Source organism: Vollenhovia emeryi, unplaced genomic scaffold (assembly GCF_000949405.1).
Source record: "Vollenhovia emeryi isolate VEMERY1.0 unplaced genomic scaffold, V.emery_V1.0 DF939160.1, whole genome shotgun sequence".
NCBI lineage: Eukaryota > Metazoa > Arthropoda > Insecta > Hymenoptera > Formicidae > Vollenhovia > Vollenhovia emeryi.
Genome location: NW_011967206.1, coordinates 511,855 through 539,136, shown reverse-complemented (window position 1 = coordinate 539,136; position 27,282 = coordinate 511,855). Strand labels below are relative to the sequence as shown.

At 41.5% G+C, this 27,282-nt stretch overlaps 2 protein-coding genes across 11 annotated transcripts in view; both read right to left on the bottom strand.

Moving 5' to 3' along the window:
- The window catches only part of LOC105564694 (bromodomain-containing protein 3), a 29,394-nt gene extending 9,599 nt beyond the window's left edge, over positions 1-19,795 (bottom strand). For 2 of the 10 annotated variants that reach the window (XM_012017256.1, XM_012017260.1), the window contains exons 1-16: positions 19,165-19,795; positions 16,782-17,066; positions 16,246-16,294; positions 15,471-15,512; positions 9,801-10,049; positions 9,486-9,680; positions 8,713-9,321; positions 8,142-8,219; positions 7,738-7,833; positions 7,541-7,642; positions 7,214-7,359; positions 6,973-7,129; positions 6,214-6,784; positions 5,701-5,859; positions 5,208-5,327; positions 4,922-5,071 (exon numbers count right to left, since the gene is read on the bottom strand). In XM_012017256.1, coding sequence (XP_011872646.1) covers positions 4,922-5,071; positions 5,208-5,327; positions 5,701-5,859; positions 6,214-6,784; positions 6,973-7,129; positions 7,214-7,359; positions 7,541-7,642; positions 7,738-7,833; positions 8,142-8,219; positions 8,713-9,321; positions 9,486-9,680; positions 9,801-10,049; positions 15,471-15,512; positions 16,246-16,294; positions 16,782-16,792 — 2,734 coding nt within the window. In that variant the 5' untranslated portion in view covers positions 16,793-17,066; positions 19,165-19,795. Of the gene's footprint in view, positions 1-4,921; positions 5,072-5,207; positions 5,328-5,700; positions 5,860-6,213; positions 6,785-6,972; positions 7,130-7,213; positions 7,360-7,540; positions 7,643-7,737; positions 7,834-8,141; positions 8,220-8,712; positions 9,322-9,485; positions 9,681-9,800; positions 10,050-15,470; positions 15,513-16,245; positions 16,295-16,781; positions 17,067-17,719; positions 18,333-19,164 lie in introns of those variants that run through there. The other 8 variants (XM_012017257.1, XM_012017266.1, XM_012017259.1 and 5 more) reach the window with 8 other exon arrangements.
- Positions 19,796-23,125: 3,330 nt separating this feature from the next.
- Positions 23,126-25,763, bottom strand: LOC105564693 (ribosomal RNA small subunit methyltransferase NEP1). The gene is made up of 4 exons (XM_012017255.1): positions 25,517-25,763; positions 25,136-25,379; positions 23,738-23,946; positions 23,126-23,648 (listed from the first exon to the last, which is right to left on the bottom strand). Exons 1-4 carry the CDS (start codon positions 25,655-25,657, stop codon positions 23,535-23,537), a joined length of 708 nt encoding a protein of 235 aa, XP_011872645.1. The 5' UTR covers positions 25,658-25,763; the 3' UTR covers positions 23,126-23,534.
- Between the last annotated feature and the right edge of the window lie 1,519 nt (positions 25,764-27,282).

The window sequence follows — 27,282 nt, the reverse complement described above, 5'->3', positions numbered from 1 at the left end:
TTACAGAATTGTTTAATGTTAAAGTCGTAGTTAGCGCAACACTGAGATCGGTGGCAAGAGACTCCTGCTCGGTGTTCATCGTGTGTTACTACATATGTAAATCAGCGACGATGGTAGATACATGGAAAACTGTGATGCCACGAGACAATTATTTCACCTTTGTCCGATGTGTGCTCTTAAACAATTCGTGATCGCAACAATCGTGAAATCACAGCACTGAAATTTATCGATGGAATGTGATCGACAACCTTGGCTAAGCCCATTCGACGACAAATAAAAGAAAGGCAACGAAACAACGAGGAGGAGTACCAGCGTATCTTAATTTATATAATATAGTTAACTGGACCACCACATATGAGCCAACCGCGACTCTTGAAGAATTAATGTCTATTTCACTCTTTAACTTTGTTTATGCACTTAGAAAAGTTTCGCGCGTCGTGTATGTCGGGTTTTTCCTCCATAAGTATAACTTACAACTATTTATTAATATTTTATGATATATTAGTTTTCACTATGTACAAAACACGTACGACCGTGTTTATCGTTACTATTAAACTCACGATACGCAAAAAACAGACGGAACGCTTACATACGACTCCGGAGAGGAAGATAGTTGGCGAAATTAAATAAAAGGTGTGGCGTTATCTTCTGCGAACAAAACGTTTCGAATTCTCAAATCTGCCCTCGCGTAAAACGCAAGCAGGAATCATTCATAGCAAGAAGAATGACGTTCCGGTCCTGAATGAAAAGACGCGGGAAAAGAAAAAGAAAACTTTAGATGCGTGCTCGCGTACAGAGTAATTGCTACAAAAATTTTGGAAGGCAATATGAATATCGTTTATAAAATGCCCTATTATACCTCGCGTTTATAAGCTAATGCTGATTGTATCTTAATAGATGTGTAATATCTATCTAATTCAGCACACGCCATCAAAATTTGTTCTCTTCATAGTCTAGCTAATCCTTCGGAATTCTCTAGTCACTTTCAGTTATCTTGGGAAACGTAAAATGATAATATTAACCTGCCCGACATTTTCTCGCACCTACTTGTAAATGCTTATAGTTCCATATCAATAATTTTCTTAGATATCGACGAACACTTTTTTTCTCCGACCAATTGCGGCTTGTTTGTATCGAGTTTATCGTAATTAATCGCCCGAACTCTTCTATCTCCTTCTCTTACTTTGTCGGGGCAGTAAGTACGTTGCTTTGAGTGTATGATTCATGATACTATTTAATTGTACTCGAGTGCAAATTCGATTATCCTTAATGCTCGTATTACGACATGTCAATTACAAGGATCGCTCCTTGGAGCATCCTAGAGCGGTCATTATCGGTTACGTTCACAATAAATTCTTATGTATACATTTTGCTACATGTAAGAACTAAATTTACACGATATATCTCAACAAAGAAAGAAACATTATTCTGGAGCAGACATTTACACATAGAAATATAAAAACAAAATAATTAAAATTAATATTGTTTAAATTCGTATAAAAGATTTTCTAAAAACAGTGTTTTGACAGGACACGCGCGAGTTAAAAAGTAATGTTATTTCGAAAATTATGATATAATATTCGTTACTTGAAAATTCGTGGTATTTACAACACATGTGAAGGTTCTAATTGCGACGAGAAACAAGGTGTATGCTTAACAGGAGAATAATTACTACTTCATATATTAAGGCATGTAAAACCACACCAATTCGTAAATCGTCATTGCAATAATGATATCAATTTCAATAGCAAGAAGACAGTATTTTTCAACTTTCCTTTTAATCGTTTGAGCGATGAGAAAACTGACAATGGTTTACCGATGAAGAACTAGTGGTAAATAGGATGATACGGCGATTAGCAAAGCTTAGCGGAGTGCAAACAATGTGTTTGGAGGCTAGGGCGCCTTGTGTATATATGTATATATACATATATATATGTATATATGAATTTGTCCATCTCCTTAACTTGTTTCCCTTCCTATCCCTCTCCCATTCCATCTGCTTTCTTCGTGCGTGATCGATCTTTCGATCCCTCTTTCTGTCTCTGTCGTCTCCTCGGTCTCATCTTACCTTCTACTCATTTACGCATTAACTTAAATATTTTGTATGTATATATATATACATATATATATATACATGCTCAAAGTCATTAATTTTATGGAAAAAAAACGAGATTTGTCAATTAGAATTCATCAGATGTAAATGTACTCCGCATCAATATACTTCTGTTGGAGATTCATAGAATAATTACTTTATTCGAATCTATGCATTCAGAGCAAGACAATAAGGAAGATTTGTATCAGTTTTCGCCTGTCTCACACAAGCGTTGCAACATCATTATCAGATTCGGCTTGTGGGAGACGAAACATTTAAATAATTGACTTGTTAAAAAGGAAGCACACATTTGGCTATGATAAGCTAAGCTTGAAATGGAAATTACTAAATCTGAGGTAACTAGGATTGAGTTTCTTCACTAAGAAGAACCTTGTTAGAACTGCTTTGCGGAGACAAGAGTGTAGCTTACTAGTAAAATGCAACGCGCAACTATGCTAATCTTAAAATGCACTGATTCGCAAATCTAGCCACCAATACACATTGTCTGCAATATATCACCCGTGTGTATCGCTATGATCACTACCTAATCTTTTTATCTCTTTATATATTCTTTACTTCGACCGATGTTATTCAACTTCGCATTAGTTTAAAATGTGCGGAAATGTGTGACCGTTTAGGAGCATAAACGCACTTCTCACGTCAGTATATTGATAATATTACGTGCTGCACACGCACTTTTTAGCTCGTGACGCATATTAATATCACTGTTCTAGATTCTGAGAAATGATACGGCATGAATGAATCAATATGCGAGAAAATAAACTTAATGATTCGAAAACACAGTGATACAAGTAATGTTCTTGCCTGTCGTTTAATGCAAATAAATAACGAGTTTGCGAGAATTAATATATTGCATTGTCTTTCGGGTTGTACATGGGGCAGTTTAATTATATCGGGGAAGAAAGCTACGATAAAACAGTTGTGTAACTTATTACAAGGTACTAATATTCAACACTACAGTCACGGCAAGAATACACTTTGCTCGGGTGTAATGTTGCTGATTGCAGGATGAGATCTTCCCAGACATTTTACTAACCTTAGTAGCAATGACTTTCTTACGAACCCAAAGGCGGAACTGCAGTGAGAAATTCAGTAACCTTGAGTTAGCAAGTTACACCTGACTTTCGAGCAACAGAATGTATCGTCAACACCGATAGGACAATAGAAAATAATCATATTGCTCAGAATTAATAATATAATTCGTGAAACAAGCTGGCATGGTATCCTCTAAACACAGTCTGCACTCCACTAGCTCACCTTTGTTCTTACCATTGCGTATGTCTCGTAAATTAAATAAAAATTCTATAATCGTGCATCAAGTTTCAACTCTTGTACACGATTCGTACATCTGCGGCACTTGCACAGCGAAAAATGTACAAAACGTTACGTAGACATGGCAAATCCTGTTCTATAGCTCGTTTACAAGATGAAACTTGATGCCACATTTATACTCGTATTAATATAACGCAGCACTTAAGCTACATGAATAACGCCATCCTAATAAATACAGTTATTAATCAATAAGCACGATTCTGCAGCTTAAGAAGGTATTTGCGTTAAACTCCCATTAAAAAAAATTGTTTACATCTAGTTTGTTCTTCCTTCCTGCATAGCAAATATTCATTATACATTGTATCGTTATTTAATATATCAGCGTTTTTCGATTGTTTTATTTGCCAATAGAAAATTGGTTAGGCACAGAATTCATAAATATTCTCTCAGTTCTTAAATCTACCACCAAATCATGAGGCATTGCGTTTCTCAAGTGAAGATTATCAAACTGTAGCGCAATAATAGAAATAAAATATGTGGAACGGACTTAAAAAATTACTCATCACAAACTTTGTTGCAATTATTTATTACGTATTATAAAGTGTAAAGCTTAAACTTTTAAGTAATATTAATAGAAAATACAAAAAGTTTTTCAATATAATTTAAACTATTGAATTAGTTACTATATCCTTTTTAATTTACTAATTTGACCTACAAGTTAATTAATAATTAATTTAAGTTGTTCATAATGTAAAAGATATTAACATGAAATTACAAGTTTCATTATACAAATTTTAACCTTATTAAGCATAACAATAATTATATTTTCACTGGTACTGTATCATTAAGAAATTAATTGATAAGTGTATTATTTCAACGTTTTACATGATATATGCAAAAATTAAATGCCACATGAAATGGTGAGTCACTCTTTCACAACTATGAACTTCACGTCTACGACTTTGCCGCTATTTTTGTTAGAGAATTTCTTATCGTTCTAAATCGATAATGATCATTTATGATATTTAAACAACACACACAGAAAAAAAACCGATAACTGACACGCAGAGCAAGTAAGGATTTTAAAAAATGTAGAAACACCTCTGCCTCACAGATAACCCTGTTATACTTGGTGATGAGAAAGAGCGCGTTAACGATCTAAACCATATTTGTATTTTGTGTGTTTGTAAAAATGTATTGTCTTTTAAAATTTGGGCGTAAACGTGAGTATGAAAGTCTGTGCTTCATAGTGCATCCCGTTAGGAAGTAACAAATCTTTTTTGCAAAAAAAAAATTCGAAAGTATGGAATACCTTATTTCCCGAAAAGTATATATATATCTGTTTGTATATATACATATATATAAAATTGAAATATAATATACACATATATATAGCGAAACAGATAGTCGTACATAATCCCGTAATTTTGACTCTCACCGAAGAAATCATTCGTATTTTTTGTGATAACCACTTACAAGTAGTTCTTTGTTCCCAGTAAGGGTCTAATATTAACAACAGTTGCATTTATATCTAACCTGCTTCACTGTCGCTTGAATCGGTGGTCGTTGAAGAAAGCGAACTACTGCTGGAATCACTGTCGCTGCTACTGCTGCTCGACGCCGACAGTCGTGAAGGTCCACTGGCACCACCAGTTCCAACTACATCAACGGACTTACTACTGTCTTCTATGAAAGGCACATACAAAGAATTTTGTTATTACCACACATTTAGAAAATCTTCGAGTGTACATTTAAAGAATCCTTGATTCATTTAGATTTAGAAACTACTAAATTCTATTGAAAAAATTAATCAAATGCTAACCTTTCTTGGCAGTTTTCTTGACGTTTCCTAACTGCCCCGTTACATCTTGTAACCTCTTCTCTAATTCTTGTTTCTTTTCTGCCATCTGTTCATCCTTGGACTTACCACTGACTTTCTTGTCTGATAACATATGATAAAATAATGTATAAATATAAAGGAAGTTCATTTGTATCATAATTATGTGTGTGCACACGCACGTATATGTAAAGTATATTATAAAGATATTGCCAATATCGAGTAAATTTAAAACTAAACTTACTAGCATTTTGTAAAATAAAACCGTTTATTTTTATTAAAGATAAATATAAATTTATACACATATTAGAAATATTAGAATTTTAATATAAGTGAATCATATATTGCAATTAAAACCTATATTATATATATAATTTAATTGTGTCAAACTTGTATAACAGCATATCGCGTCATTGGTAAGTGACAATTCAATTTTATAAACTCAGAGTAAAATTAAAAAGTTCATAGAAAAGCTTACGTGGCTTCTTTCTGAGACATGATGCAACATAGCTCTCCAGTTCTCTAAGCGTTGATGGCTTCAATGTCTCGAAATCAATTTCGATTTCATCTGGGTTTGAATCCCTTAGTGAAGGCTCTCGAGACTGTATTATGTGTACAACACGACCTAATTTATCACCTAAACAAAATAAAATAATTAAAAAATAAACTAAAAAGATTGATATATTTAAGATTTTCAGTTGTTTCCGTCCTTCACATTAAAATTTATGAAACAGATAAATTTATATAATATTAACAACAAAAAAGTTCGAAATTAAATTTCAAACACACTATCATAATAATAATTTTTCAAATTAGACAAGAAAGATTTTACATTATTTATTGTAATATTGTAGTTAATCTACTATGTCTGATCATCTACTAGTAAATAGTTGCTATCTTGAAGATCTTTATATTATACATTTCTTTGTATAATCTTTTTATTATTCAACCTTTTCCACATTTTTAATACGATTAGAATTTAAACACATACCTGGTAGTTTATTAATATCCAAGCTGAGCTGCCTCTTCTCATCGTAAGACATTGGTTTAGCATTATCTTCATCTTCCGAATCAAACGTGATCGGAGGTGGTTGATTGCCAGCATTTTTCTTCTTATTTCCAGTAGATCTGCTGTTAGCCTTCGGCCTTTTGGTCGCGGTATTCGCAGTTGTGGCAGCTTTTCCAGGTCCCCGGCCTTTACCTTTTGGCTTAGCATTCGCCGCTGCTGGTAAATGATGTCCCAAGCTTCCTGCGGCATGAGTCTTGTTAGGTCCTACTGCTGTGGTTTGATGGTGAAGATCGCCAGCTATGCCACCAGGCATTTTCAAATCGCCTGCACCCATCGCAACACTGGCTATACTAGCACCAACACTGTCGGACACATTGGGAATACCACCACTCGGTTTCATAAGTTCTTTCATGGCACCAGTATGACTGGCAACAAGGCTGCTATTCTTATTGCTCATTGGCTTCGATTTTGGCTTATCCGGTTTCTTCTTTTTATTTTTCTTCTTACCACTCTCCTCCACTAATTTCCTCATTTGCTCTTGCATAGCTTTCAGCTATAAAGTAACACAAATTATATTACATTTTTAGAGAGGGAGAGATATAGTAATTTTGTAAGGTTTCGGTACGCTCCTTGGAAAAAGCGCCGTGTACAAGCCGAAGGGCGTATACACTGGAATAAACTAACTATATTTTTAATCACACGTTTGCCTGTAATTTTATTTAAAAAAAAATATATATATACCTCTTGCTGTAATTCAAGTAATTTCTGAGTACGTTCCTCAACCGAATCATCACTATCGGAAGAACTGTCTCCTCCAGAACTGCTAGCACTACCACTGCTGCTTCCTTTCATAGCAACCATACTACTACCCATCGGTTCATCCGGAACTTTAGCATATCTAATTATGTGTGCAATTATACAATTATATTATGCTTCTCTTGTGTATTTTAGATTCCAGTTAAAAAATTTTTCAACTACTAACCTCATTTCAAATATATCTTGAAGTTTTCTAGCCATTGAAACAACGTCATGATCGGGAGGGTTATATTTGTAACAATTAGTAAATATAAGTCGTACATCACTCGCAAATTCGTGCGCTGTTTTATATTGACGATTATCCATTTTCGTCTGTAAAAGAACGTTAGATATTTTATATTAAAATAGTCGGACTATCTAGTCTAGTTATAAAAACTAATAACGCAAAATTTGCGATAATTTATAATTCTTAAAATGTTTGAGAAGTTTTATAAGTTTAATTACGTTTTGTACAATGTGTGTAATTATATTACGCGTAATAAAAAATACATACCTTTACTGTACCAAGATCCATAGGTTTCTTGATAATCTCATGATAGTCATGAAGGCCTAGAAGGTCTGCATCAACAGGTTTGTAAAAAGGCCAAGCATAGGGCTGTATATTATAAAAAAAAAAGATTAAATTATATGAACCAGCACTATACTGTTTGCGTTAGCTTGCCATAGATGAAAAGAATATATCTCAATTACCGAATGTTTCTTCGCGAAAAGTTCTTTCAAAATGTCATTGCAAGACTTTAGTGCTTCAGACAATTTTTCTTTCCCTTTGACACCAGCATGCGGAGGCTAAAAAGTAAGAAAAACGGCGTGAAAAACAATTCTGACATACCAAATTGTAATTTATTTTATTTAAAAATAAAGTTTCCTACAGAAAATAGATTTTAGCTTATTTGTTTAATACACAAGATGTATATTCAAGAAATAAAAAATATATTAAATTTTGTAACTTGTCTTACAGTAAGATTTTCATTATAAATCATGCCATAGAATATATAATTTGTGTCGTTTAATATAGGTCTGACAATTGTCGCCTGATAGATGATGAGACAACACAAATGAAAGGAAGGAATATGAAGGAATAGTAATAAATGTACCTGTTGGGCCATTGCCCCCATAAGAGGCATATTGGCCTGATGGTATGGCACTAAGCCGTCTTCCGCTTGTCTCGTTGGCTGAAACAGCCACGATATGAATTGTTTAAATTGTCATTTCACGATGTCATATTATTTTATTAATCGCCAATCGGTATGATTAACGTAATTAATGAAATGATATAAGTTTAGATGCGAGGGACAAGGAAGTTTATCATGTATTATGATCATGTAAAATATAATAATCTGTTCCAACTTCTTGTAAAAAGATATGCCGATAATAAAGTTTAATTTACTTCAGTATAGTGTTTTTCTATGTTTATTGTATAGCAATTTTTTATGTATAATAAGTATAAGAATTTTCACTTTGTGATGAAATGAATGTATTAAAAACTCAACAAATTAAACAAGTAAATATAGTTAGATGCAACATTTATTATGTCATGAATGATACTTGTCACCTGTATAAATCTATCATATTTTACAAGTGTATCACACAACTCGTATCTCTCTTTAGTGCTCTCGTCATTAAAACACAAAGTATAGTGATAAAATGCGAAGAGTGTACACTCACCTTCTTAATTTGCCTGCCAGATTCCCTTCTCGTAGGTATTTTGGCATTCTTGGACTCCATAGGTGCATACAACGGATCAAACGCATTTGCAGTAGGAGTTGTGGTGTCGGCTTTTCTTTTAACTCCTTTTTTGAGTTTGGCAGGCTGCGACGGAGGCATTACCGTGGGAGTCGTAGGGACTTGTGGAGGTGGAGGTACAGCAGAAGCTGTTTGAGAATCCATTGCTGGCTGCGCATGGTAACCCGTAGTTGGAGGGACAACTTGCTGAGGCAGAGAATTGTGAGTAGCCATTGGTGTGACACCCATACTTGAGGGTGGAGCGATGGTGGTTGTATTCGTGCTTCCAGGTACCGAAGCTGGTGCTTGAGTGCCAAGAGGTGGCATGGGTATAACCCCTGTTGTTCCAGCCGACGTGGCGGAAGGTGTTAAACTATTCGGCACGCTAGAAGTGACAGCAGCTGCACCCGAAGCTGGTCGTCCTCTACCTGCTCCTGTACCCCCAGCTACGCCACCTACTCCTGGTCCGCCAACTCTTCCAGCTTTCTTGCCTTTGGGTCCTTTCGGGACAGGTGGATCTAATTCCACCTCTTCCTTCGGCATTTGTGCAACCTAAAACATTATTACAGTACCGTTTTACCTAATAAAACGATATTTTATTCATAAATGTGTGCCTTTGTCCAATTCTTTTAATGTTTTCCTAATGTTAATATATATTATCATTTAACAGATAATACAGATAATACGGAAATGTGTTATCGTAATGAGAAATATACCTTTGTAAGAAACAATTTTTCGAGAGCCTGTGCCATAACCACAACATCCTCTCCTGGTTTGTTGTAGACATAACAGTTGGTGAACATGGTATTGAAATCCTGAATGCATTCTTTCCCACTCCAGTAATACGAATTCTCCAACCGCTTTTTGATTGTGCCCAAGTCCATTGGTTTTTTGATGATTTTGTGATAGTCCTTTTAAATGAAAAATGCGTTTAACGTAAAAGTAACAAGCATTTTTACAAATTAATGTATACTGCGTATGTTAATTTATAACATTATTTGTAATATTCTACCGATGCAATCTTAACGTACCGGTAAATTGAGTTTTTTCGCATCGACAGGTTGTTGGAAGGGCCAGGCAAATTGGTGCTTCCATACTGGCTTCAAAACGCCTTTTTGCAAAAATTGCAACTGGTTCGTAATACGTCCAGGACGATTCGGTGGTGGAACAACCGGTGGTTGAACTATGCCATTCACCGGTTCCAAAGGTGGTTCGTCCCGTGGAGGCGGTTCCTTTGCAGGACTCGCTGGCGTAGTTGAAGCCTTGCCAGGTGTGCTCGACTAAATTATTCATTATTTTGTTACTTACATATAAATAAATGATACATCTTTCGATTATTTATGCATCTACAGCAGTATTTTTACTTGTTAAGTAAGAAATATAGTATAAGCACATCAACATTTTGCAAACTATAGAATAATTCCATTTAACACGTTCGTTGTGCATGTCTCGGATCCGGAGAGCCGGTGCAAAACTTTTACGATACGACTCGGACCTGTGTCATAGTACATTAATTGTTCGCGGTACTTTTGTAATAATTCATGTACAGCACATTTGTACAAGTTTTACGGTATAGAAATAGATTTTGTATGAAATTATTTGCTAGCATGGCACAGGTAATGAAAATCCAATGAACAGTAAACGTGTTAATATTGATATTCATACGTCGTTAATTTTATGTCAGTATCATGCAATTAGATTAATTGCAACTTGTATGCAGTGTTCTCAGATGTATTTTAAACTGTATTTTCAACTACTGTATTAGCAGACTTATGTTTAAACGTTTATGGCACGTTTCATTTATGCCAATTTCTACCAATGCAGATTTAACTTTGATCTCGATTTAAATTACTTCTTTTTCTAATTCGTAAAACTAGAAAAAGATAACTAGATAAAGTAAGTTGAATAGAGATTAAAGTTAAACTGCGCTAGTAGAAACGGGCATTAGACTTTCAATTATTTTTTTCACAATCTATTTTGATAGAATATATTAATTTTTGTTAGATATAAATAAAAAATTAGAGCAACAGTGAAAAGATGTTAAATGAAATAAATAAATAATTCTAAAAATTATTAAAACCGAGTTAAATTTGGCCGATTTGACTTTGCATTAACGGTTGTCTTTGACAATAGTTCTTGCTCGTTTTACTTGGGACACAGGATCATCAAACATAATAATATAACAATAGAGATAATAAAGATTTATTATTTATTTTTCAATAGAAAAATGTTTGTCGTTCAACTTTGGAAAGAAATCCCGAAAGAGGATACTATATCTTAGTTTTTTCACGGTACTCCCAGCTATATCTTTTCTCGTTTTCCTTTGAATTTCCATTTCTATTGTTATTTTTGATGATCCTGTGTCCCACGTGGCAACCATGACGAAAGATAACCATTAAGGCTAAAGCAAATCGGCCAATAGCAGGTAAGAAAGCTAAATCGTAATCGTATATATTCGAAAATTCTGTGCAAGGCATGCTGCCTTAAGAAGATAATAGGGGTCTCGAAACATGTTTGCCCATGTGAGTCAGGTCAGGTCAGTTTCCTATTTTCCCCCTTGAAGCTCAATTAGTTTTCTGACTTTCGCACCAAAAGCCGATATATTCACATAAAATGTATGCGAGTGCAAAAAAAACCTTATTCCACCAATTAATTATTAAAAATTACCATACGTTCTATAGATACATTTGTCCTATAATTCACACAACAGTATTTTACATAGCACGTGGGCTGCCAGAGCAAATATTAAAATTGATATATGTATTAAACATTAATTTTACTTGTTTTTTCTTTAGTAAATTAATATATATTTATTTTGTGTCCATTGCAACTAAAACAAGAGGACATATCAACTTGATAACGAGCAAACCTAACGTATTTAACTGCGTCTTCTAACGACTATATACGACTTAAAGAATCGAGCTTTGACCTTCTCGCCCTCCTACCAATTCATTAGGCATCTTACTTGCACTTTTACCTAACGCTTTTGTCCCTTCGTTCTCGAATGTTCTCGTTCGAGAACTATTCCAGAGTTTTCGTCGTTTTGGATACCGAGCACAAGTAAGACGAACACGCTTAGAAATCTCCGCCCCGACATTACAAAGAATCTAAGTTCGAGACATATATTATCAATTGTTTGTGCAACCGTACATCATGTACAAATATTATTTCTACATTCATCATTTTTCTGGAATTTTTACAACTTGTAGTCTTATACGTATCTCCACTATTTTGTGGAGAAATTTCAATGGTCAATATTTTTCACCTACAGATAATGTTAGTACTGTTTATTTAATGATTCACGCGACTTTACCAGCGTAAAAGATAAAATTCTTGTTGATATAGGAAATACAAATAAGGGTACAAATATGAAATCGATTTAATGGGGTTCGAGATGTTTTGTAAAATTAGATACGCAGCATTCTTTTTCTTTTTTTTATTGTGTATTTATGTACTTTTTGTCCGTTATTATATGTATACAATGAAAATCGTTCTTCTATAATCATGAGACACGGTAGTGTCTCGCGCCAAGTATAAGCTCGCTAGAACCGCGCGCGCGAGACCGACCGTGTGGTTTACGCGAGTACGCGAGTTTTACATATACATGTATCTTTATATATATAATTATACAAATTATACATAATTTGGATTCTATTCAAATAATCCAATTGTAACAATAACAAAAAATAAAAAAACATGCTAGGAATAACTCAATATAGGCCTGCGTAAAACAGTATCACAGTATTACATTTTAATCGATTGATTATACTTGAAATAAATTTGGTATCAATACCGCGCATTTTAGATTAATAAATAAAATAAATAAAAAATAATTACACATTTATGTTTAGTGTTCGTGAATAAATACTATCTTTAAAAATCAAGCCACCAAACTATCATACTATTATACATAACATACTTGTTAGATGCCACATTGTTTCTATTTTTGGGCTTTCTTAAGCTAATAAACTAATAGATATATTGCATCATATAAATCGGAACAACACGAACCTGTGAGGAATTTATTAAAAAATTTGAAAAAACAAATTTACCGATAAAGAAAATACAAAGTGATTTAATACCCTAAGTAAAATAAATCAAGAGTTACGAGTAAAATTTATTGCAAGTAACATTACAAGTTTTTTAACGTAATTCTAGAAGAATCCTAAAAACAAAAGAGAGAAGGTTAAAACTACGCGTTATAATCTTATAAAGAGAATTAGTAACAATCGAAATATTAATTACCATCCATGGAGTATCCTCGTCAATCAAATTTAATGGAAACTCCATATTCGAAGAATCAAACAGTAATTCTGCAGCCCACATATCAATTACCATGACAAAAATTGTAATAACTTTTATTGCACTGAACAATTTTTATTGCACCAAACGTACGGTTTAAGATTACGGCCTAGTCGCGACTGTTCATTTTGACGGTCCGCGTCCAAATGCGAGAGAACGAGGCTCCGAAGCTCCGAGGTCCAGAGATCTGTTAGTTATCCCCACCAACGTGTTTTCTGTAGAAGGCGGAACTAATCCTTTCGTAGACCCTTATACAATATGTCAGTATGCCCACACAGCCCAGGGCCCAAGGGTATATACTTTTGGAATCTGTATGCCATATTTCAGCAATAATGTACCGTTAAACACAAAGGTGTCCTTTTCCTTCAAATTCCGCTACCTGATTTTTTTTTTGGAGGAAATGACTGTGCAAACACGTCAAGGAAAAATGAGAGGTAAAGAATTTCTTGTTGAACGCAGGTTCGAATATTCGGAAAAATGTTAACGATCCTCACGTCGGTCAGGCCAATTTTCAACGATGGAATTTGGTTCTAAACCAAAAAAAACGAACGTGTCACTTGCATCGTGGGTTCTAACAATAAAGCATGGAAAATAAATAAAAAATGCAAGGACAGAGAACTTCTTTTGAACGCAGATTCGAATATCCCGGAAATGCTTAGGTCTCACGTCGATCACGTCAACTTTGGCAATGGTATTTGGCTAAAAAAATAAAAAATAAAGATAGAAAATTAAAAATAAGAAAGAGAGAAAATAAGAGACAAAAAGCTCCGGACAGTTATAACAGTTGAATCGTATCTTGCATTTCGAAGGTGGAACTAGCGTGGAGAACGAAGAAAACGCGCAAGGGTAGATTTCTTTAGAACGTTCGTTTCCAACATTTCGGAAATACCTGGATCTTACGTCGGCCACGCCGACAACGGTACTTTGGATTATAAAAATTATAAAAAAGAAAAAGAATGTAATACTTGGGAAAGAAAAGGAAGAAAATAAGAAACATAAAAAAAGAGATAAGGGCCCGAAGATTTATAACGGTAGAACCGAATCTTTCTCATTTCGAAAGTGAAACGAGTGTGCAAAATATAATAAAAGGAAAGCGCAAGGGACAGCGGACTTCTTTTGAACGGCCGTTCGGACATTTCGGAAATACCCAGATCTCGCGTCAACAATGGTGCTTGGCTGTAAAACGGAAGGAAAAGGAAAGAAAGAAAATAAGTAAGTTCAAAAGGAGAGACAAAAGGGTCCGGGCATTTGTAACGATAGCAGAGCCAAATTTTTCATTGCGAAAGTGAAACGGGTGTTGGAAAACGAAGGAAGAGCGCAAGGGACCTTTTCTCGTCATACTATAAATATCCGAAAAGGAATTTCAAGGCTCTCCGGGCAGATTTTTTACAATAGATCGAACAATACGAAAGGATCTGTCCTGTCTCAAGTTACCAGGCCGTAATTTTTGGAGGGAAAACGATCGGGGAAACCGAGCAAAGTGCGCTCGAGCGCGTCTGCTAATACGCGCGTCAACGCGCATGCGCGGAACCTATCCCTCCATCTGAGAACGCTGCTAGTATAACATGTGCGTTTACGTTGCATTTATGCGGAATATTAATAGCTAAATATGTATCAATTAATACAACCTACGGTACCACATTAAAAAAGAAATTCCACAGGGGACCTTTTCTATGATAATGAACGGAAAAAAAACAGTTCTCTAAATAATAAAGGAAAAAAAAATTCTCGTACAATATACACGTGTAAACTATTAATGGAATGCATTGTAAGTTAATGACCTCATCCATGCAACGAGCGAATTAGGCTGCTAAATATTTAATTTCCATAACCACAGGCAAGCGAATATTCGAGTATCTGCGTAATAAGAAAATCGCCGCTAGAGATCACAATTTAAAAGCGAGAATTTAGAAATGAAATACACTGGCAGCTCCGTGCGGCTCATGCAAAGTTGCCGGAAAAGAAATCTCCGTGTCGTGTTAAACCAGAAACAATTTGTAGCGATAATTGAAACGGAGCATTAGGCGTTGCATTAAACGGCGTGTAAGCTACAAGTACTGATATGGAAGAAGGTTTTCTCGATGCTGCGCGAGTGCTGTAGTGAGCAAAGCGAAAAAACAATCTTGCCTCTCTACGATAATACCAATAACACTGATTGTAACGGTGTTTCGAAATACTTTTTGTACCGTCGAATTTTGTTTCATCTCGTATCGCAAAGCTAATATTTACTTCTGTAATCACGGCTGTATTATTTACTGGGTGGTGGCAGAGAACGAAGCAAGATTCACGTGGATTTATATAGATTGTTCGTAAGAGCGCGAATTATATTAGTTGCCAATTCATGTTTCAACGAGGTGTACATCATCCTAATCGAAACCATAGTCAGCAAGGTTTCTCACCTTCGGTATATTACACAGCCTTTCTCGCTCCTCCACATCTAACTGCAATTCATACATACTATTCAGTCAAACAATGCTCTCCTTTTAGCAACGTTAGAAGGATTTAACGTGGCAACGTTACGCGAGGGATGGGCAATGCAAAACAATTGGGAGTTGTGTCCAGACAGAGATTGATAAAAAAAAAATAAAATAAATGTAAAAGATATTACACAGACACGATCATGTAGCAAGGTGGTGATTTGCAAGATGTTACTCGGGACACAATATTAAACACGTAATTTAGATACAATCGTGGTCAGGAAGGTTGTCCGACGTTTCGTGATAAAATTTCGGAAATACAGTCTATCATGCGAGAGATTATGGCTTTTACTCACGGATATGTGCGGTGACGTATTATTAGAGCAAAGGAACGACATGTGTACGAATATCTATGCAATGATACATACGAACGTTCCGAAGACTTATTGTAAAACCTCGGACAAGCTTCCCGACCATGACCGTACATATATATCTCGCAACTCCTCCGAATTATTTGAAAAGTTAGCTGGAAGCAATCAGTGTTTGTACAATTTCACACGTTATGCCACGAATACACGTGGCGCTGTGTAATACGTAGTGGGTCCGAAACTGGTGGAGAATTGGTATTGGGCAGCACGGATGTATATTACAGGGATTGTAACGCAGCTCTCAAATGTAGCATAAAGTTAATAAAGCCAGCTGCATTCTGCGCTGTTGCACGGTGTAAGAAACCAAAATTTTAGCGCTAATTACTTACAGAATTGTTCTGCGAGATGGTGTCCACCTGCTGCATCTTGACTTCGTTTCTGCAACAGAAAGAGCGAGACGCGGTAAGCATCGTGAAGTAGAGAGACGAGAGCGGAATGAAAAAAAAAACAAAACAGAAATGTGTATATATCAATTGCATGGCAATTTCACAAAATATATCCGAAATACTTTGTGAAATCTAGCGTAACTTTGTAAAACAAGGAAAAGAGCCAGTACCGACAGTCCTAACTAACGAGCTACGCGAATGTATGTTCGACAAAAAGCACGTTATTACTTTCTTGCTCCGTTTGCATTTCTACGCTTGCTTTATCACCGAGAGACTTTTCTCGAATCTATTTCCAAGAGTCAATTCTCGCGACTTCACGGTCGCGCGCGTAAAGTCTAGCAAAGGGTTTCGACAGGCTCTGAACTCGAACGTATGCAAGGCTCGTTACGTTTCTCTTTTTTTTTTCTTTATCTATTCTTTTTCCCGCGTAATCGTTTATAATGTATGGCTCATCCACTTCGATACTGAGCTTCACCTACCTTTCCGACATATATGATACATAAATGCTACGCAGCAGGTAACTGCCTTACGTTGATGCTTGACGCTATGAGGCTTCATCAACAATTGAGATGGCAAGTATATATTCTGAATTGAGCATGGCAGCTCGTTAATTGCTTGCCAAGACGATTGCGCTGCGACCAGGGGTATTGGTGCCGTGGAGGCATAACACTACACAAGCCTACCGAGCGGTAGTACTTTGAATGTCAGCCCTGTATACTGCTGTACTCCGTACCTCCAGGCAAGACTCGCGACATTAGCAACATCTGGATAACATAACAATAGGACCCCATATTGTAAGCACCCCAAAAAATTGTTTCGTCGTTTTAGAGTGATTTGTTTGTTTTTTTTTTTACATCGAGACGCAGCTCTCGCAGGGAATTCATTATATTATTTAACATATCATGCAGAACTGAATTCTAGTGGTACATGCTGGAAAAGCAAAGATCTATCTCTTACTATGTTACTATATATTAACAGGTTACTCGGAGAAACGTGTGTGTGTGTGTGTGTGCGTGTGTATGTGTGTAAATTAATCTCCTCTTACACCTTACATTAATTTTCTTAAATACACTCGATATCGTACATTAACGTGGCAATCTAAAATGATCTACATGCTGAACGTTATACCGATGCAACGAAGAGTCCTGAAGATATTACAATCATATTGTGCTGTTTCAATAAAATGCTTAATCTCTTCAGGTTGTTCGTACAAGATATTTGAAAAGAAGATGCAGTCTTCTCACAAGATCGACGTTTCAAGGCTGGCATCACATTCGTCGCGCGACACGTTCTTCAAGCGTGTTGACGGGCCGCTGAATAGAAAATTTCGAGAGAATTTTAATATCCCGCGGCCAACCGGCACGCTTAACAAAATTGTCGTACGACAAACGTAATACCAGCCTAACGCTATATTTACCCGATACCGTTCGAGGCAAGTTGGTATTGTGAATCTCCTTCCACCTTAACACACATATATATATACACACTGTTGTGGAAAAAAAGGGATATTTCTATAGATATGCATAAACTAGAAGATATTAATCTATACGAGTCTAATGCCTAACTTATCTCTATGAAAAGGGGACGATTAGAGTCTCGTACAGAGAGACGCAACCGGGGCTTCACGAGGGAACGTACGAACATCACGCTCGGCGCCGCGACGACTCTCCGTTCCCGAGAGCGCGTAGGAGAATTCACGGGCTCGAATCCGGAACTGGACGCGCAAGATTCGGCGCTCCTCGGCCCCGGAGCTCCACGGCGGTCGGGGACGAGCCAAAATGGAAAGTTTGACCGAGAAGTGGCACAGATAAGTGTTACGCCGGTATAGAAAGCGAGGAGAGCCTGTTGAGACGTTGTAAAATTGACAGTGCGGCGACGCAGGGGAGGACCGTGCGTCGCGCCGCGTCTACGACGACCGCGGACGAGGTGCTCCGCGGAGAGGATCCCGCGCCGGGGTATCAGGGGGCAGGCAGATAAGAGATCTCGCGCTTGGCGCGAACAGGTGCTCGAAAAAGTCCGCCGAGGTAGGAGCGGAGAAAGGCGAGATCCACGGGCGAGACGCGAGCGAGAGAGAAAGAGAGAGAGAGAGAGAGAGAAACAAGTGTGGCTGGCGACAGCGGCAGCGCCGACGCCGACGGCGACGGACGACGACGACGACGACGACGACGACGATAATGATGACGATGACTTCGATGGCGAGGATGATAATGATAACGGTAACGATAGCGATAACGATTACGGTGACAGCAGCGACGGCAACCTGAGAGCCGCGAGGCAGTGGACGAGCCGGGGGGGAGGGGGGGGCGAGGGGAGTAACAGCGGATCCGCGCCCAGCGGATCCGACGCACAACACAAACACGAGCGAGCCGCCGCGCGGACGATCCGTCCCCGTCCGGCTCGGCAGCCGAGCGGACCGACTAACCGCGGCGACTGGCGCCACGGAGGGAGAGTGAGAGAGCGAGCGGGAGAGAGAGACAGAGATGACGCCGTGAGAATTTCACGACGTACGGGGACGGGGATAAGCGCGGCGCGCGCGGTAACCCGGGCACGGGCCGCCTCACCGGACACTCGGATTCGGCGTAGGTCTCAACATGGCGGTACGCGGCCACTCGGAAAGGAAAGCTCCCAAGGGCCCGCACCGCGACGTAGCGGCACAGCCGCGGAGCGCCGTGTTCTCTCATGCTCAGCCGCTACCGCTGCCGCTGCCGCCACCGCCACCGCCACCGCCGCTGCCGCCACCGCCGCCACCGCCGCCGCCGCCACGGCCGTAACGCGCCACGCGCGCTTTACACCTACAACGGGCGGGCGAGAAACGGAGAGGCTCCTCCGAGCTCCCCCGGCGTCGCGCGCGCGATCGCTTACCTGATCAAAGACGGAAATCCGGTCTTCCCGCACTCGGGTACTCGCGCGATCGCAAAACACTAGCCACTACGGGGACCTCCCGGGCCAGCTCTCTCGCGCGCGGGCACACTACGCTTTCTCCCCTCGCTCGCCTTAGTTTCGTCGGGTCGACTCGGTGTTATGGCCGCCGCTGTGCCAGAGTAGCGGCCCCACCGTGCGTGGATCCGCGCGTATCACCGCACTCACTCTCACTCGCGCGCGGGGCCGAGCGCGAGGGCTCGCGAGCGCGCTCGGGTACGCGTACGCGAACGGGACGGGGACCGAGACGAGAGGTACGCGGAGACGACGCGCGGTGTCCCGACCCTCGGCGCACAACGAGTCCACCACAGACTTACGGCGCGCGCCCGTCCCTCAGCGCACAGACTCGGCGACGCGTATCAATGGTCCGCGCCGTGCCCGGTCGACGTTGCCCACGAGCTCCGCGCGGTCGAGTCCCTTTCCGTGCCCATGGCGATCTCGGATCTAGAAACTAACGATCGCAGCACCAACAATGGCTACGCATTCTTCCGCGACGTACCAAAATGGTCCCGTTCCGCCGTTCCGCGCGCACGACCCGTCACCGTCTCCGTCTCGTCTACCTCGCCGAGCGCGCCGCCGACGACTAGTGGCGACGCCCTCCGCCGCCGCGCCGAGCGCGCCAATTACGAACCACCGCAGCGACGCCTGACGGCCCGCGCTCTCTTTACCGGCGACGATACGGGGATCTATCGTCGATATCGCGCCTATTCAACGACGACGGCCGCGGGGGCGTCGCTCTTTCCCCCCGAGCAGCCCTTTTTTCCCTTCCTGCGCCGCGAATTCGACGTCGGGACCCCGTGCCGCCGGGGTGGCGTCCACGCGGCACGGACACGGCGTGCGAGAAGCTTCTAGAAACGGTTCGCGCGGAGACCCGGGTCGAGCGTAGTCCGGGCCGGCTCGGGCAACGCTGGCCGCGAGGCATTCGGCGACGTCTCGCTACCTGGCGAGACACGGACAACGGAAATGTGTATCGGGGACTGGTCGTAATCTTTATTTGCGCATATATACGTGCAGGACTTTCGTCAGCCAATGCAAGAGTCGGCGGTTAATTTCCGCCGTTCCGTGTTCACCCATAATGCACCTCTCGGCGAGGACGGGAAACGGAATCGGTAGCTCGCCGACTGCGGCGACGAGTTTCCCCGATCGCCGGCGGTACGTCCCGCCGCGCCGTCGCGTAAACACGGCGGTCGCGCGCTCGCCGACCGTACGCCGGCTCCTCGCGCTCTCGAGCTCTCGCCGCCGGGACGGAGCGACGGTCCGATTCCACGGGTCTGCCGTTGCCACGCGACGCATCATGGGAACTGCGCGATACGCAAAATCCATAATTACCGACCACGGAGCTACCGACTGCGCGTCCCCGTGGCGGCCCCCGCGGCCGAGGAAAGGCGCGAGGCCGGCCGACGCGAATCTCCACGTGGTATCGCGTCGACGTGCCGCCGTGACGTGGTGACGCCGCGCCGCGGACGTCGCGTCGCGGTTCCGTTAGCGCTCGTTCAACATGGCGACACGGGAACGATCGATCTCCCCCTCCCTCCCCCCCCGCCGTCCTCGCGCGATCAGGCGGCGTGAGAGACGTGCCGAGCAAGCGGGCGCGCGCGGGAGTCGCGGGACGTGCCAGTGCGCCTCGCGAGCCCCGGGTGCGTCCACCGGACGGCGGCGAGTCAGGTCGCCGCGGCTCCCGCCGGCGCGACGCGACGCGTCGCGCCGCGTCGGACGGAGTCGTGGACGACGTGAACTCGTGACACACGCCACTACGGGAGTCAAATGGAGCGCCCGGGCCGCCGCGGCGGCCGCCCGTCCCGCCGGCCGCACGATCGCCGGGGAGACGCGATAATTCCCCGGGCGACTGACTCCGTCGGCTCCCCTCGCCGGTTACGCCGGTCGACTCCCGGCGACGCGCCGTCACGACGCGGCGACGGCGTCGCTCCTCGGCGCCGCAATATGGCGATCCCCCGCGTGCGTGCGTGCGCGCGCGCGTGTGTACGTGACACGCGTGCGCGCGCGCGCCAACTCGGGACCCCGACCACTACCTCGCACTGACTCTCACTAGGAAGCGCCGAGCGACGCGGAAATCCCGGGGCGTACGCTCGGACTCGGCGCCGAACGGCGACGAGGGCGGAGAGCGCGGAGACAGCGGGATCGCCCTTGATATTCCTGACATTGACGAGAACCCACCACTCTCCGCTCCGATGACGCAATGAAACGCGAAAGCGGGAGGGGCTGGGAGGGGTGCGCGGGCAGGGGGGCGGAGGGGGGGTGAAAAGGGGATAAAAAAAGAGGAGATACGTACGTACGGCGATAGGTATACGCGACGGTGCGTCGGACTCTGCGCGCTTCGCTCTTTCCTGCCGCCATTTAACTTGGCGTCCCGCGCGCCGATTGGCGCGCGCCCGCGGCGTCCCTCTGACGCGGCCCAATCGCCGATCGGCGCGCCGATTATTGATGAGTCATCGCGCCCGCGATACGGCGCGCCGGTACCTGGGCGCCGATACGAAAGTAACGGTAAACGGTTCTTGTCGAGCCTGGCCGGGGCCCGGAATTTCGGCATTCCTCAGATTTGTTCCTTTTGTTTTGTTTTTTTTCCAGACGATAGCCCGTCAATACGAGCGAGAGTATCTTGTTTGCACTAGATAACGCGCGGTATCTGACAGCACGATACGAGGAATTCTTGGGGCATGACTTGGACTGTCACCCGAAATTTGTTATCTAGGGCTGGCCAAATACAGCCATGGACAAAATTGTTAGGCATCTTCTTCGTCATTACGCTGCAAATCTAATACCCATGCGGCACAGAAAGCTAAAATAATGTTGTTGAAACGTTGCAATGTTGAATGTTGAAGTATATCTTTTCTACGTTGAATCTATCTGTAACTGTGACCTAACTCACAAGATTTCCAATGTACAGTGTACTGAATCGAATACTAGAAAATTTTTTATTGTTTAAAAGTCGTTTACTGTATAGAAGCAATGTATTTTTTTAAATAGAAATTTTTCAGGTATTAGAGAGATTCAGTACAGTATGACTAGAAGGGTGCCTAATGAGTTCGGATGTTTACATATGCGTAGAGATAACGAAAGTATTCGGGAGTGAGAAAACGCTGCGGCATATCTCGAGCACGTATTTATTATCAAAGTAAATCGGTCAACTCGGTTTTCGAACCTATGTTAATCGTTTTTCGAAGATGTGGTCCATTTCCTAAAATGAACTAGCACTAGATTAATAAATAGCTGCGGTTATCCTCTCCTTCGACTTTTTTCCCCGACAGACACAATTTGTGGAGATGAGACAAAAAACCTCTACGGTAAAGAAATTAAAAAAAATTGACGCATAAATGAATTGTATCCTTCGTAGACATCGACGGGGTAACTTGAACAGAAATGCAAACACGTGTTTCGTACGTGATGTTTATTCGAATAAATTGCATCGAAATTTGGACTTGATCGATCAAGCCAGATATACGATAGAGATTTTTCTCTTTCATCATTTTCGAATTTTAACAAATTAATATCCACGTTTTTCAATGGACGCGTGTTGCTTTCTTTTTCTTTTTAAGATAAGATACGCCGTAACAACGTATATAAAAAAAGACAATCTTGTGAAGGAGATAAAATTTGAATATCTTACAAAGTGATTTTTAATGTTTCCGATTGCCTCTTGTATACTTTCTAAAACTTGAAAATTTTTCCTAACATGTTCCGATCCCAAGTATCATGACTCGGCTACTCATATCGTATCTATTCCTTCCAAAGTCCTTCGTTTACTAATTTCTGAATTAATTTCCGATTATCAGAAATACATTTGATGTAGATATTTATCGTGTGACTACAAAAAACTGAATAAAGTACACAAAGATAAGTTAGAAATAAAAGAGTAAACATATAAATTTATTCTTATCTTTATCAATTTGGAATCGTACTTACAGTTTCGAAATCTTCACAAAATCGTAAGATACTTGGGAGATAGATGGAATGTTGTTTGTGATTCGGCCGTACTTAGATGACATTATTCCTTTCTTTCATACTATGTGTTTTACGATCGATACAAATTCCAAATGTTTATCAATTCACTCGAACACACTTGTACACTCGTCGCAACGTACACACATTTATTCGTCACCTTTTGCTAATTGCTAATTTCATCACATTTATGTTAATGAAATATATACATGTTAAATATTTATTCGAGAAAAACATTGAAGAAAAAGATAGGGATGGGACACAAAGTTCGCTGAAACATTGTTAGTGCTGCAACTCCTAATGGCGTTCTCGCAATTGATATAAATTCGAAATTAAATATACAAAACAGTTCTTTATTAGACAACTCCCCAAACTTCTTCAAATGCTGTACATAATTTACTACACGCGACGGCGCCCGAGAGAGGATAATTACTGATTGAGTAGGTGTCTTCCGTGTAATCCGTTTTGACCTACAAATAAACGAGAACGTAAAGTATTTGTAATATAGCTTTTGAGAGATACAATAGTAACAATGCTATTTTAATAATATGTCATTTACTTGGCCGTGCGCCATAGCTCCAACTACAATAGCAATGGGATCTTCTGCAGGTACCAGCTCTCGCGGATTCAGCACTTTATTTGCATTAAACGACATCAGTATTTTACGACAACCAACTGGTAGGTGATTCGTAATAGGATTCTTGATGACTTTAAGAAGCTTCATTGGTCCATCCGATGCTCTGACGCCGTATTTATGTAATAATTGTACTGCAATAAAATATTTAATACATTAATAATGAATCTATTCGATGGAGATATATCTAAGTTTATGCAACTTAGGTTTATATAATTTCTTTTATACACAACTTTACTAAAGTATGAGTAGAAAGGATATTGTGTTCTACTATGTGGAAGTCACTTATAATACAACAGGCAATCGAGTGAAGTTTATTTAAAATTCATGAATAACAAGGAAATATAAGCCTCGAGAGTCAAACGCTATCAGTTGTGCGTAAGTTAACGCTATGAAACAACATTTAATTGTGGCGACCGTGGCGCAAGAAAACGTGTGTTGTTTCAATAATCCGCAGATCCAGGTTCAAATCCGACCGAGAATCAGCGGTTTTTATTCGGTCGCCGCCTCTCGGTGGAAAAGAACGACCCACCGAGAGTATCTTGCCCTTGAACGCAATCTCCCTAGCGTGATAATAAGACAAGGCTCTTCGTCAAAAAAGTGGGTGGCACCAATCGATTTATTGTCAGACACTTGAGTCCTCCAAGGGCTCTGCAATCACCCTCTCCCGTCCGCACGTATAGCATTTAATTAATAATTTGAAACATACTACAAATCGCGCGTTTCGGCTTTACTTTAAGCCATCTTCAGCAACGTGGTGGTAGATAAATTGAATATGTGGGAAAGATTGCCTAGTGCCGTGTCTCCGCAGCCCCTGCAACGCCGGGAAGGCTACCGTAGTGTGGTTTTAGCATAAAAAAGATAAATTAAATAATCTCAAACTCTGCGTTCATAATCACCCACACGAGAATAGGGTAATTGGGATTATCTACTCCAAGTAGCTTAGGTAATTATCAACTCTATGCTGAGTGGGTAATCCCAATTGCCATTTTCCGAGCTTCGTGAGTGATTAAGAACAAAGTTTTTTTTTTATATTTCTTCTTGAAAATTACATGCTTTGTACATTCAATTTTTAAATACTTCGCTTGTTTCATTGACCTATCACCGTGTCACTGAAGACGGTTCAGAGTAGAGCTGAAATGTGTTTAACTTTTGATAAATTATTAATTGAATGTTACATAGCGTTAATTCATGTACAACTAAGCGCGTTTGGTTTTCAAAACTTTTCTTTATCCATTAATTTTGATATAAAAAGTCTATAGTTAATTAAAGTCTGTCTACCAAATACATGATACAAGGTGAAAATCGATCATCCATATGTACCCATCAATCCAGCAAAGCGCTTGAACGTTCTCGGTATCCTGGTTTGTGGATTAATTTCTATCAGTACATTTTTTTCGGTATGTATGTAGACCTGCAGCAATCCAGCGCGATTCAGCGGGCTGTCCATCAACATTAACAGGCACTGATGAGCGATGTCCGGCCTGCACGTGCCTGGGTCGCGATTGTTTTTCCTCAAAATGTTTGTGTGATCATCGCAGTTGAGCAGCTCGAAGCTATTTCCAACCTGCGAACGTGCAAACTTGTGCTTATAGATGCCGAAAATTGAGATCGCGAATACAAAGAGACAATTAATTAACAATGAGAAGAGCACTTTTGAATTCCCGAGTATCAATAGACGCAAGAGGAAATAGATAACCTTACCTTCACAGATTCCAGCTGAGCATTCTCCAGTACGACGATAAGGCGCTTCTCTTGATTCTTGATGTGACCTACTTGCAAATGTTTAGGAGCTGGGTCGTATTCGTAGTCATCCTCGTCACGTCTTTTTCTCTTGTTTCCCATTTTGCACGTGTTTTAAGATAATTACTCGAGTCGATACACACACATGACAGAGAGAAGCCTGAGAGCGGCCACATCGTAGGGTTTACCTGGGACCGACTTTAGCCACCAAAAGTCGATGTAAGAACTACGGAGACACATCGATTATCGACACAGTCGATAAATATCACTTTTCGGTGCGTGTCCGTGCTAACACCCTGCATTTTTCAAGCGGGTAATGCAGTGCCCAATTTTGGTTGTGTTCCGTGCTGCATGCATGAAACGTCGGTAACACGAGAGCGCTCGAACGGTAATGCGACGCGGCCGCTCCCCACCGCCGCCGCTCATCGCCGCCGCGTCGCATTACCGTTCGAGCAGTCGGCGCGTACACCACGGGGCAACGTGATCGTTTCTCTTTACACCGATTGTTTCATACGCGTGTCAAATAGCACAATGAATAACTAGTAAACGGATTTGGTCACTGGCCGGTCAGCCGAAATACACTGTTTTATACGCGTATTAAACGATCGGTGCGAACCAGGCTATTAATTGTTCGCACAGAGCACGACACTGAACGGAGCGCGACGCTAAACAGAGCACACGATATTCGTACAGAGCGTACGTCACTCTAGAAAAAACACAGGTATGCGGCGGAGAGCAGACTGATAGTCCGTTTGCCCGTGAAAAACACCGAAACGGTTGCGCGTTTTTTGCTTGTTGCGCGTCGAAAATATGTTGTTTTTGTTATACCCGAGCGCGCGCCGAGACGTCCCCGTGTACCGCAGTAGCATTCGAGCCGCCGCGCCGCCGCGGCGAATGCCACGGGACAGTGTGCGCGCTCGTTCTCCGCGTAATAATTAAACGACGTCTTTCGTTTCTCGGGGCGTTTACTCGGCTCGATGTACGGGAAGCGGACCGCCGTATCGCCGTCTACCGTTGGCGCCTGCTGTGCCTTCGGCGGTGTATAAAATAGACGAAATAAATTGAACGTAACGTGGCTCGATTTTTCGTCAACGTGCGCATTCACGCGTTTAATTGCGCGAGCGATATCGAAGTGAGAAGTGAATCGTCGCGACTCGAGTAGTACCGCGTCGTGCCGCCAGAAACCTGCGCCATGTTGGAATCATTCGAGAAGCATCACGGGCGCGCAATGGATCGTTCTCCCGCGCCGACGGCCACCACGACGCGTTTCACGAAGCCTCGCACAACGGCGTTGTGTCCAATCAAGTTAGTAATCGCGCCGGTTCGACACTCGTGCGTCGACGATCCACCGAGACGCGTATCTCGCGAGAAGCCGGGAATCTGCCGCATCGTCGCGCGACGCGAATCCACCGGGCCTCGATTTCGGTTCGTGTCTCCTCGCGAGTGTAGAATTTCACGCGTGACGCGCGGCAAGAGAGACGTTGGCGCGAAATCCCGCGTTCACGCCCGCATTCGGTCGCCTTTCTCGGGGAAACGCGCGAGGTGAGCCCCGCGGTCCTTTTCGCCGAAACGTTCCCGTCAACTTGCGCGACGCCATCGATCGTGTTCGCGCGATCGCGTCTCTTGCTCTCGTTGCAATGGAGTCCGTGACGAATAGCGCCGGGAGTGACATTGTGTCCAATCAAGTTGGTAATCGCGCCGATCCGACACTCGTGCGTCGACGATCC

Excerpts from the sequence above, each read along its gene's own strand:
- LOC105564693 (XM_012017255.1), bottom strand. The coding sequence starts at position 25,657 with ATGGGAAACAAGAGAAAAAGACGTGACGAGGATGACTACGAATACGAC. Across the intron at positions 25,380-25,516 it reads CTCAGCTGGAATCTGTGAAG|GTTGGAAATAGCTTCGAGCT; the intron begins GTAAGGTTATCT and ends GCACGTTCGCAG. Across the intron at positions 23,649-23,737 it reads GAGCTATGGCGCACGGCCAA|GTCAAAACGGATTACACGGA; the intron begins GTAAATGACATA and ends GTTTATTTGTAG.